Raw genomic sequence first — 13,319 nt, 5'->3', positions numbered from 1 at the left:
GGGTTCTGTTTTTTAATCCACTCTGCAATTCGCTTCCATTTTATAGCAGAGTTCATACCATTCACATTCACAGTTATTATTACTGACTGTCTATTCCCCTCCATTCTATTTACCCCCTTTGTACTTTTCCCCCCTTCTTTCACCCTATTCCTCCTCACCGACGTTTTACTTCTTACCCCTGCCTCCCCCAATCTGCCCTCCCTTTTTATTACCCCCCTCTCTTTTCTTTACCCTTTTCTCCCTTGCTTTTGTCCTCCCTTCTATCAGTCCCTCCCTTTCCCTTCCCCTTTTGCTTCCCTAAAGAATGAGTTAAGTTTCTTTATCCCACTGAACGTATATGTTATTCCCTCTTTGAGTCAAATCTAATGAGAATAGGGTTGAAACAATGTTCCCCCCTCCTTTCTTTCCCTCTATTGTAATAGGTTTTTTTTTTCCACCTCTTCATATGATATAATTCATCCCATTCCTCCTCCCCTTTTCTCTCCTCCCCATAGGCTCCCTTTTTAACCCCTTAATTCTTTTGTATCATCACATCAAAGACAATTTATATTTATACCCTCTATGTAAAGTCCTTCTCTCTGCCCAAATACATTTACGGTTCTTAAGAGTTATGAGTATTATCTTCCCGTGTAGGGATATAAACAGTTTAACCTAATAGGGTAACCTTTTCTTTTCCCCCTCTGTTTACCTTTTTAAACTTCTCTTGAGTCTTGTATGTTGAGATCAAATTTTCTATTCAGTTCTGGTCTTTTCACCAGGAAAGATTGAAAGTCCCCAATGTCATTAAATGTCCATCTTTTCCCCTGAAAGAAAATGCACATTTTTGCTGGGTAATAGATTCTCAGCTGCAATCCAAGCTCCTTTGCCTTCCGGAATATCATATTCCAAGCCTTGCGGTCCTTTAATGTTGAAGCTGCCAGGTCCTGAGCAATCCTGACAGTGGCTCCATGATATTTAAATTGCTTCTTTCTGGCTGCTTGGAGTATTTTCTCCTTCACCTGATAATTCTGGAATTTGGCTACAATATTCCTTGGAGTTTTCCTTTTGGGGTCTCTTTCAGGAGGTGATCGGTGGATTCTTTCAATGATGATTTTATCCTCTGATTCTATGATATCAGGGCAGTTCTCCTTAATAATTTCCTGGAATATGGTGTCTAGATTCTTTTTCTGGTCATGGCTTTCAGGCAGTCCAGTGATTCTCAAATTGTCTCTCCTCGATCTGTTTTCCAGATCAGTTGTCTTTCCAATGAGGTATTTCACATTTTCTTCTATTTTTTCATTTTTTTGATTCTGCTTGACTGATTCCTGGTGTTTCATGGATTCCTTATCTTCCAACTGTCCCACTTTAATTTTTAAGGCATTGTTTTCTTCAGTGAGATTATGCACCTTTTTTTCCATTTGGCCAAGTGAATTTTTTAAGGCAATGTTTTCTTCAATGAGATTATGCACCCTTTTTTCCATTTGGCCAGATGAATTTTTTAAGGTATTGTTTTCTTCAGTGAGATTATGCACCTTTTTTTCCATTTGGCCAAATGAATTTTTTAAGGCTTTCTTTTCTTCAGTGAAATTATGTGCTTCCTTTTCCAAGCTGCTGATTCTTTTTTCATAGTTTTCTTGTTTTGCTTTCATTTCTCTCCCCATTTTTTCTTCTACCTCTCGCAACTGATTTTTAAAATCCTTTTTGAGCTCTTCCAGGAAGGCTTTTTGTTCTTGAGACCAATTCACCTTCCCTCGTGAGGCTTCAGATGTAGGCAATTTGAGGCTATTGTCCTCATCTGAGTTTGTGTTGGCTTCTTCCCTATTGATACAGAAGCTCTCAATGCAGAGGGCTCTTTTTTGCTTCTTACTCATTATTGCAGCTTATTTATTTATTTTTTAAGTTGAGGTCTGCTCTGGGGGCACCAGGGTCCCTGTTTTGGGCTTCTTGTGCAGGGGTATAGGTGCTGTGTGACCGGTTTTTTACTCTGAGGCCTTTATGGTGTGTGGAGATCCCCCACCCTGCACTTCCTGTCTGATTGTGCTCGGCCAGCCAGGTGCCCCGCCTGTCTTGTTCGTGGCCCTCTCGGCCGGTGCAGGTAGGTTTTTCCACTGTCCTTCTTGGCCACCAGATTTTTGAACCAGGTTCCAGGGGCCTCAGTTGTTCGGCTGTGGCCCACAGCTCCTGCTGACTTGCCCCGACCCCCTTGGCGCTGGGCTGCTGCCCTGCGCTGGGCCTCCCTTTTGCCCGAGTCAGACCGACCTTTTCCTGAAGTCTTCTAAATTATCTCTGGTTGGAGGACTGTGTCTCTGTCTCTTTGCAGGTTCTGTAGTTTCAGAATTCGTCCAGAGGCTTGATTTAATGTTCGTTTTGAGGGAACAGAAGGAGAGCTCAGGCAGCTTGCTGCTTCCTCTCCGCCATCTTGGCTTCACCCCCCATATTTTTTTTTTTTTTTACGGGGCAATGGGGATTAAGTGACTTGCCCAGGGTCACACAGCTAGCAAGTGTCAAGTGTCTGAGGCCAGATTTGAACTCAGGTACTCCTGAATCCAGGGCCGGTGCTTTATCCACTGCGCCATCTAGCTGCCCCCACCCCCCATATTTTTAAAAAAACACTTTTATTTAAAGTTTTGAGTTCCAAATTCTATCCTTCCCTCCCCCCTCCCTGAGGTAGTAAGCAATCAGATATAGACTATGTAGCACATAGGAAATATTTAATAAAATGTTAAATGATGAAATAAAACATGAAAATCAGGGAGCTTGTTCTACATAAAGACCATATTTTTAAAAATGAAAGATGCTGGGGCAGCTAGGTGGTACAGTGGATAGAGCACCGGCCCTGGAGTCAGGAGTACCTGAGTTCAAATCTGGCCTCAGACACTTAACACTTACTAGCTGTGTGACCCTGGGCAAGTCACTTAACCCCAATTGCCTCACTTAAAAAAAAAAAAAGATGCTAATTCACATTACAGCTTTGAACACTGTATCATGAATGAAAATAATAGTTTTAAAAAACAATCTGAAGTGGACTTGGTATTTGTATTTATGTCATGCCAAACTTCAATACTTGAATTAAGCTATGATCTCATTGATGTGTGCATTCCCCTCATCTCTACAATCCAGTGAAACCCCTTGCTGCTCCTCACACATGACAGCCAATCTTCCCACTCCATGAATTTTACTCTCCTTCTTCATTTCCACCTCCTGGCTTGCCTGACTTGCTTCAGGTCCCAGCTAAAACAGCACCTCTGGCAGGAAGCCATTTCCTCTTAATGTGCCTTCCTTTAGAAGATTGATAATCTTAGAAAATTATCCCCAATTTATCCCATCTATTTCTTGCTTGTACATAGTTGTCTGCATGATGTCTCTTCCATTAGACCATAATCTCCTGGAGAACAGGGACTATCTTTTGCCTTTATTTGTATCCCCAGCACTTGGCACACTGCCTGGCACGTAAGAGTCACTTAACAAATACTTGTTGACTTGACAATAATTCATACTCATTTTGTTACCCTGAGTAGTTCTTACTCGGATTCTCCCACAGAAAATTCACAAAGGATCAACCCAACATATAGGAGGCCTTCCTCTATCTAGGCCTTTTTACATTTTGCTGGTATTTGGGCCATACATTCATCATCACTTGCCAATAAATTTGCTATCAAGTGACCAACCTAGGTGGTAGCCTAAATTAACCATGGCAACCTGCCATATCATGAATGAAAAAACTGATTCTGTTACATGTCTTTAAATGGGCATGCACTTTGAAAATCAGTTAACACCTGCTTTTTTTTTTACACTAATGAAAGGGAATTATGGTGTAGTTGATATAAAAATATTGAATAAAAACATATTCATGTTTAACTTTTGCAGACTTGGTCTAGAATTCATAATTATGTTTTGCTTATTTTAATACTAAAAGTATTTATCATGTGCCGAGGATATACTGTCAGTAAGGAAAAGTAAAAGCAAGCTGAGTTAAATAGAAACAAACTTCAGGTTTAAATGTTGCACATAGTCCATATGCAGAAACAGAAAACAGTATATGAAGCTCCAACTGTATGTACGTTATCTAATCTGTGTCAAGTAAAAAAATGTAAAAAATAAGGAGGATACAAGCTAAGTAAAAATCAGTAATATATTACTATTTTCTTTCTTTCTTTCTTTCTTTTTTTTTTTGGTGAGGCAATTGGGGTTAAGTAACTTGCCCAGAGTCACACAGCCAGTAAGTGTTAAATGTCTGAGGTTGCATTTGAACTCAGATCCTCCTGAATCCAGGGTCGGTTCTTTATCCACTGCGCCACCTAGCTGCCCCTATATTACTATTTTCAAGAATGAACATAATACCTGAACATACAAAGAGTACTAATGAAGGAAGAAATCATTAATATACCCCCATAATATTCACTACTTCTCAAATTTCTACGAGAATTTAATGCTATAATCAAAATATGACCCTGTCAATTAAGTAAGACAGAATGTAAAGCTACAGGCCCTATGCAATTGTTATGATATGTGACCTATGTATCCTGAAAAATGTAATGAATAAAGGCCTTAAGTATGTAAAGAAACATTTTTTAGGTGGTAGGAATGACCATTTTCCACTTCTACTGAAAAAATGAGCCTACATTTTAATATTAAGGACTCAGGCTACACATAAATGACTTTCAGAATAAGGTTTCTAAAATTGACATGTATCATTAAAAAATATCGTGGAATTCTTTTTCTGGGTCATGTGCTTCATAAATTGTATCATTCTAAGGTCTAGATTAGTAAAACACCAAAATATCCAAGCTAATTAGTTTTGTTAAAATACAATCACTTCAATGTTTTTTTCTACTCAACCCAAAGAACTGGTGATTGAACTCCCTTTTTTGTTTTTAAAACTGAAATGACTAGATGCTGACATCTAAACAGCTGTAACGACAAGCAGAAGTTGACGTTTTTGAATAGTACCCTATGGTTCTGGCATTTTTAATGGGCTGCAAGAACAATGTTATTTAAATCTCTAAAGAAATTTTGGTTTTCCATTTGAAAAACTGTACTGAAAATTCCTACATCTGCTGGATTTCGACAAATTACAATTTCTACAAATTGAGCTATGCTTCTGAAAAAGACCTTCCTACGTCAGCAGAATGGATCTCCTTAATGGGAAGAGCATGACATTAACATAAAACAACCAAACATTTTACTTACTCTCTTCTCCACAGACACAGACTCCATAATTTAAAACCAGATGCTTGTAAGAAAGCTGGCTCATCATGCTTGCTGCTTCAAAAAAAGACTAGAATAAAAAAAAAATAGTAAGAGAAGGAAGGTTACTAGGTGAAAAGTGTATGCTGTGATGTAATATATAATTTGATGTCTACAGGATTTATAGGCTAGAGGTTCTGACTGGGGGTCAAGAGCTATGACATTTACCAAGAGCAATAATAACAATTTACTGCTGTTCTTGGCAGATCAAACAAGTCAGTCAGTGAGTTGACAAGTATTTACTATGTGCCAGATGCTCTGAAGATACACAGAAAAGCAAAAAAAAGTTCCTGCCTTCAAACAGCTCATATTCTAATGGAAGAGACAAAAAGTTAACAATATATTTTATATTGTGTGTGTGTATACATACACACACAGTTGTATACATATGTGTCTATGTATATATGTATATAAAAATGCACACACAAGATATTTACATAATAGATGGAAGGTAATCTCAGAAGGAAGATGCTGGCAACATAGGAAAAGCTCCCTGCAGAAGGTGGGATTTGATCAGTCTTAAGGAAGCCAGGGAAATAAAGAGATAGAAGAGGGAGAACATTTTAGGATGGGGATAGGAGATGGTAGGTTGTATGTAAGCAGGCTATCATAGCTGGATCAAAGTGCATAGAAGAGAGTCAAGTGGACAAAGACAGAAAAGATATGAAGGGGTCAGGTCATGAAGGGCTTTAAATGAAAACACAAAACTTATATTTGATCCTGGAGATAATAGAGAGCCTCTGTAGTTTGAGTGGGGATGGGGGAAGTGTGACATAAGCAAACCTACACTTTGGTAGCTGAGTGGAGGATGGCTTGAGGCAGAAAGACAAGAGTAAGGGAGACCAATTCGAAGGCTGTTGGAATAGTCCAGGTAAGAGGTGATGAGAGCCTGAACTAGGGTGGTGCCTGTGTGAGTGGAAAGAAGGGGGCATATATTAGAAATTATGAGGCGGCAGAAATGGCAAGATTTGAAAACAGACCAGATATGTGGGGATAAGTGATGAGTCAAGGATAACACTAAGGTTGTGAGCTGGTGAAAGGATGGTGGCCACCTTAACAATAATATGAAAGTTCAAAAGAGGAGAGGTTTTGAATCGAAAGATGAGTTCTGTTTTGAACATGTTGAATTTCAGATGCCTAAAGGACATCTAGTTCAATATGTCCTAGAGATGGACAATTAGAACATGATAATTATCATTTCCAGGAAGATAATAATCAAATCTATGGGAGCTGATGAGATCACTGAGAGAACATGGAAGGAAAAGAGAAGGTTCAGGACACAGGTTGAGGTACATGGATGGGTAACATGGATGAAACTTTGGGAATTATTTGCATAAAGATGATAGTTGAACCCATGGGAGCTGATGAGATCACAAAGCAAGAAGAAACAGAGCAAGAGTTCCTTACTTTTTTAACATAATAGTAACCCCTTTGGCAATCTGGTGAACTTATAGAACTTGCTCAGAATGTTCTTAAGTACATAGAATATATAATTTTATAATATTATAAAGGAATTATAATGTTATAATTATTTATAAATTATATTGAAATAGCTATCAAAACATTATAAAAAACTTCAAGGACCCCAAGTTAAGAACTATGGGGAAGGAGGAAGAAGGCCCAGGACAGAGTTTTGGGGCTTACCTATGGTTAGTAGGTAATTTATTAGGTTAGAGGTTTTGAACTTTTTCCTGCTTCATTAAGCAGGAAAATGAAATAAAGCCATAGATGAACTTGCCCTTAAGTTGATACCTTATTTTGGAGAACCTCCAAGGTTGGTCTGAGTTGTGGAGATAGCAGTAGGGGAGGGAGATGGAGATAGGAAGATCCCATAGTGATAATAATAAACAAGAAAGATTCATTTAGACACAACTGGAAAATATGGTATGTCACTACTAAAAGTGACAACTTTGGGTAGGGAAGGATGGCTGTACCTTATTGTTCCTGGACCTCTTGGGCTCCTGGCAGTCTAATACTTGCCTGGCCTAGCACCTCTGGCCTATGAAGGTCATTTATAGTGTCACAATACTCAAAAGAAAAGGCTAATATTAATTAGTTTGAAAATACATTTCTTTTATAAAGCACATCCTTATTTCAATCTGATTATAAGAATGATGAGAAAAAGTCATTTCAGGGATTTTAAAAAATTTTATTAAAGAAGGGGTACTGTTTGATGGAAATAAGGTCTCTATGTGTTCATACTTTAATCACTACCCTGTAAGAGGATCGATGATGAAGAATGCTACTCACCTCCTGGCAGTGAGGCAATAGATTAATTTGCAGAATGAGACACATTTTTAGATATGGCCAACTTGGAAATTTGTTTTATTTTACTATGCATCTTTGGGCAACTAGGTGGCACAGTAGATCGAGTGCCAGACCTAGAGTGAAAAAGACTTATCTTCCTGAGTTCAAATCTGACTTATTAGCTGTGTGACTGTGGGCAAATTGCTTAACCCCATTTGCCTTAGTTTCCTTATCTGTAAAATGAGCTGGAGAAGGAAATGGCAAACCACTCCAGTATCTTTGCCAAAAAAGAAAAAAAACCCAACCCAAATGGGGTCACAAAAAATTGGACATGACTGAAAAACATCATGTATATTTGTTATAAGGGGTTTGATTTTTTTCTTTTTTCCCAGTAGGGGGAGGAGTGAGGAAAAGAAAAAAAGTTTAAAAACTGAAAAAAAATTGTCAGGAAACAGCTGTAAATAAAACATCATAATTACTACATAATTCCACAACAAAATCAAATGAGTGAAAAAAATAAAATTACCTTTTCAACCATATTACTTACTAAAATAGGATACAAACCTCTGAATAATTTCTATGTGCTTTATCCAGAACTTTTAAAAGGACTTCTGTTTCATGGAGCTGGCCATAGTCTCCTATTTCTCTTCTTACACCTTTAAAAATCTTGGTAAAAGTGCCTTGCCCAAGGCTTTCATTCTTTAAAAAAAAAAAAAGGAGAGAGAGAGAGAGAGAAAGGTGAAATGTGAAAGAAAAATACTGGAAACCAATTAAGAAAGTAGGTCAAATATGAAAATGAAACATTCACACCTGCCAGTTAATCACTAATCAAGTGATTCTTCCATTCCATTAAATAAAAATATAAGACTGAAAACAAGGACAGTAACAGCACATGTGACGCTGATTGAAAAACTTCAACATCTATAATCCAAGGAATTTATAATGGTCCCACAGTTTAAAATAATAACATACTAAATCATACTAATTTAATAAAATAAATATACTGTCTCTAATTAATATAGCATTTACTACAATTATACAAAACCATAACAAGTTCCTAAAGTACTGGTAGTTTCATTTTGAAAATAACTGAAGAGGGATGTTCATCCATTTCATTTAAAATTAACCAATTGCTTTTCATTTGTGTATTTGAATTCTACCACTTAAAGATAAGAAAGAAAGCTTATGTCAGGTATGTTACGTGACCATCCTTTTTATTCAACTTGCATGTCAAGTTTTTGACTATGGGGTTTTAAAATTTACTTTTGCTTTCTTAGGCTACCTAACCTTTTCTCATATTCAGAAATAACAATATCACACATAATTTTAATTTTTTTCATTTCTAGATTGAGACCAGGGAAGATGAACTCTACGTTCCACCCTCTGAAAAGGTTTTGAAAGTTTGGACAGGAAACCTGCCTTCTATAATTTAGCTTAGTTTTCTATTTCATGGTCTTCAATGGTCAAAGACCATGGGTCATAGGAAAGGCCCTTTTTGTGGCAACTGGTGGGCTTTTGTATAGGGGCAAGGCAAGGAGGGACAGTAGTATGTCGACTATGCAAGAGTACATTGTAACTAGCTGAATAGATATTAAGTCACTTTATATCTGAGATAGTTAAGTTTCAGCTGAATTACAGAACTTAGAGTAAACCTGTAGTTGAGTGATACTAGGGTTTAGTTTGCCAACAGGTTCCTACATCTAGTAAAAATCTTGGTTAAAACGCCAAAGGTAATGATTTTAAGGTTTTGCCTCTTAACAAGTGAGCTAATTCAGTATAAGGAAAAAGTGCATTATGGCAGGGCCCTGGGACTAGTCCTGTTGCCCCAGATTCCTGGGAAAGCCAAAACTTTTTGGAACTACTGCAATAAAGAACCCATCTGGCAGGCCAACCTTCTCTAGGCTAATCCTAAACTCAGTGAATCTGATTGGAACAAGACTAACCCTGAAAGCAACAAAATGATCAACTGACAGTACATCAATCAATCAGCACTTATCAAATGCCTACTATGTGCCAGGCATTATGCTAAGTGATGAGGACACAAAAAGAACCAAAAGACAGTCTTTGACTTCAAGAAGCTTATAGTCTCTGGATAACAACATGTCCTGGTTATAAAACAGGAGAAAGAAGAGCAAAGACGCTAGCACTTTAAGTCTTTATAAACTGTAGGGGAAGAAATGTTTCTGGGGGAAACTGTACCTTCCTCTCTGCATTGGTCTGGAGAGTTCCAACTCAGACATGGCAAAGTATGAATCAGCAATGTGATCTATGGGTCAAAAAAGCTCATATGATATTGGGTGACATTAAATAAGGCATAGCTTCCCAAAAAGGGGTGGAAGACTCCACGTACTTTGTTCTGGACAAATCACATCTAGGGTATTGTGTTTAATTCTGAGTGCCACAACTTGGGGACACTGACACAATGTAGGAAGCACAGAGGAAGATAATCAGGATGGCAAAGGGCCTTAAGTGAAGGGGAAGGAGACATAGCACAATAATTTAAGGAAATGGCAAGGTCAATGGGAAATCCATTCTGTAATGTCAGGTGAAAAAACCGGTACTATTTTTCAATCTGAAGAACACTGAGGGCATGCTGGATGACCACTTACCAAGGAATGTGCTAGTGGGGATTCCTTCTGGGGATGGGTTGGAGAGATGGAAATTGAGATTCCTTTCAAATTTAAATATCTGTGATTTTGTGAAATATGCAACATAATCAAGATATGTTTGAGGAAGAAGGGGTCTTAAGACTTTATCTAGTCTAGGGAGCAGCTAGGTGGCACAGTGGATAAAGCACCGGCTCTGAATTAAGGAGGACCCGAGTTCAAATCTAGCCTCAGACACTTGACACTAGCTGTGTGACCCTGGGCAAACCACTTAACCCTTATTGCCCTGCCCCCAAAAAAGACTTCATCTAGTTTAAACCCCTCATAATTTATAGAAAAGTGATCTGAGATCCACAGAGGTGGGTTACCTTATATAAAGAGTGGCAGGGTTGAGATTAACCCACTCTATTGTTCTTCTTCTCTACCCTATGATGCCTAGTATACAAGAGTGGATATTTTCCATTCAAAAGGGAATAAGAGGCTCTTTTTCAGGTCCAAAAAGGAAAGGGGATCTAATAACTAGTACTTATTACTTTTTTTTAATGATTTCCCCAGTAAAATCTAAGTTTAATATCACAGATTACTATTAAAACTACTAGCATATTTTCTCATTCCTAATCCATTTTTTAATGTATTTGTTTCCATGTCTCTTCTATAACAGGAATAAAGCAAATGATGAAGCAAGTTGAAAGAACACATTGTTTCAAAGTGCTGCATCCAAATTTAAAAATTTTAAATGGAAAATTGTCTGTATCCAATGACTTACAAATATTAAATCTTCATTTCTGATTTTATGAAACACCATTTGGTTCACATTTTTGGGCCTCTGTAATGTTGGTGATGTGGGAACATCAGAAATACCATTACTCCTGAAGACTAGAAGATTCGATTTATCTAGAGAACACAGAGTCAAAAGGGAAAAGAACATGTATTTGTCAACAATGTAAATTAACTGGTAATCTAGCATGGTGCCTAATAAATAATTGAAGTAAATTATTGATAATTTTAGAGAATACATAATAGGCACTCAGAATGATTACTGATCCCTTATTGATATGTTTCTTTAAAATATTATTATGTCTGAAGCTTATTAATTAAATTTGATCCTCAACTATTTGAACTGAAGATATATTTCCAGGGAAATGAATAAATAAAACATGATTAAATAAAGAATCAAAATAGTTTTTTTCAATGTAATCACTGCCTATTTCTCAAAACATTTACTTTGGCAAATGACAAACTTCTTTATTCCTTCAGATGAAAAAAACTAGTAAATCTTGAATGTTTGTAATTATTCCTGAACTTGTGAATGACTAGTGTATTTCAAGTGCTAGAAGCATGTTAAGAATCAGGTTGTGGCATGTCAGCACTACAAGGCAGATGTGGAAAGGTTTCAAAATTTAATTCCCTTGGTGCAATTCAATGTTGCTTTGGTGATATGGGAGTGAATGTGTTGTATAGTAGAATAACTTCTATTTTTAGAGCATTTCCTTTTAAAAAAAAAAACTATTTGGAGCACTGTGAAATCTATAAAGTGCAATCAATAATACTTTTGATTGTATTGTTTTTCCTTAATGACGATGTTATACAATAGATCTTACCAGTTTTGATATCTAGTCATTATTATCTAAGGCAGCTAGGTAGCACAGTGGATAGAGTGCAAGGCCTGAAATCAAGACTCATCTTCATGATTCAAAGCCAACCTCAGACACTTGGTAGCTGTGTGACCCCGGGCAAGTAATTTAATCCTGCTTGCCTCAGTTTCCTCATCTGTAAAATGAGCTGGAGAAGGAAATTGCAAACCACTCCACTATCTTTACTAAGAAAACCCCCAAAGGGGTCATAAACAGTCAGACATGACTAAAGAACGACTGAACACACAGAACACACATTATTATCTTCCCAGCACTGGCGAGGTTTAAACTTCGTTTCCTGTGGGAGCATTTTTTACTTCTATAGTTTACTTTTCTTTTGCTTTGAGAGACATAATAATGTACCTATATTTCAGAAATAGTTCATATGATCTGGACACATAATTTGATGGTTAATGGTTCCATGACTCTCAAATTGTGCATATTCCCTATGGCAAGTTTCACTTGGCCGGACCCTTTCTGACAGTAAAAACTGGATGACACTTCACTGTTCAAATGCAGCAGAATGTGAAAAGAGGAACCGCCATTCTGAAAATTGTCAGTGGCAGTAAGTGCATCTGAATTACTGACCCCCACCTCACTGATATTTATTACATTTATCTTCATTTCCTTGATTAATGGGGCTTTTATGCATTTTTGTTCTGGGCAGATATATTTTCTCATTTCAGAGTTACAGAAAGTGAGGCACTGAAAAATTAAATACAAACATCTTCACTTCTAGTAATGTACAAATGTCTAGCAGGACTTCTCACCAACTTAGTATAAACATATTTGACATACTACAACTTATGGTTTAGAATGAAATACGGTATTCTGAGAATACTTGCCATTCTAGAAGCTCACTCTATTAGGGAGTTAGTCAGATTGAAAAACAAACTGGCCTTGTTCCAAAGTGAGGATGGCTGCCCAACAATATAAGAACAAGTCAATTTGTAACTTTTTTTATATCATTTTTTAAAATATGTGTAAGATATTTATGTTACAGTAAATGAAAAATGACTAGAAAGTCTCCTTACCTTTGGGCTTTGGGGGGCAACACTTCGTAAACTGGAAAATGATACTATCTGATCGGACAGTTTCCATTTGATAGCAATTCAAGAGGTCCTTAAGGTTAGTAAAGTTCTTCTTGGTTCCACTGAGGTTGAACTCCCCATTCTCATTTTTTGTAATCAAACAGTGCTTATAATCAGTGACATTTTCCCGCTGTAAGAGTTTAATCATAAAGATAGAGGAAAAAATACACCATAACTGTCAAAATGATAAAACAGGCATGAGGGATATTGCAAAACAACAACAAAAAAAACCCAACCCACAAGAGTCTATTTGGAAATTTAAACTCTGATATCTAAAGCACTGACATTATATATGTGGTCTTCTTGCCAAAGACAACCATCTAATTATATCATAGTAGTGCCTTAGAAATGACTCCTAACAAATAAACAATACAAAAATAATCATTTCTTAAACTGAAGCTGCTCATTACATAAAATAGTTATAACAAATATCAAAGGGTTTAAATGTCTCTTCCATCTTTCCCGTTTCCACTTTCTTTACTTGTTCCCTGATAAGTGGTTTAAGAAAGTGGTAG

At 37.0% G+C, this 13,319-nt stretch overlaps 1 protein-coding gene across 2 annotated transcripts in view; it reads right to left on the bottom strand.

The window, feature by feature from the left end:
* JAK2 (Janus kinase 2) overlaps window positions 1-13,319 on the bottom strand; it is a 151,807-nt gene that overhangs the window by 31,225 nt on the left and 107,263 nt on the right. For both annotated transcript variants that reach the window (XM_043989280.1, XM_043989289.1), the window contains 4 exons: window positions 12,748-12,934; window positions 10,846-10,973; window positions 8,038-8,172; window positions 5,170-5,257 (listed from right to left, as the gene is read on the bottom strand). In XM_043989280.1, the coding sequence (XP_043845215.1) occupies window positions 5,170-5,257; window positions 8,038-8,172; window positions 10,846-10,973; window positions 12,748-12,934 (538 nt within the window). The remainder of the gene's footprint in view (window positions 1-5,169; window positions 5,258-8,037; window positions 8,173-10,845; window positions 10,974-12,747; window positions 12,935-13,319) is intronic.

The sequence above is a fragment of the Dromiciops gliroides genome, chromosome 1 (assembly GCF_019393635.1).
Source record: "Dromiciops gliroides isolate mDroGli1 chromosome 1, mDroGli1.pri, whole genome shotgun sequence".
Taxonomy (NCBI): domain Eukaryota; kingdom Metazoa; phylum Chordata; class Mammalia; order Microbiotheria; family Microbiotheriidae; genus Dromiciops; species Dromiciops gliroides.
This window is presented reverse-complemented; position numbering and strand designations above follow the sequence as displayed.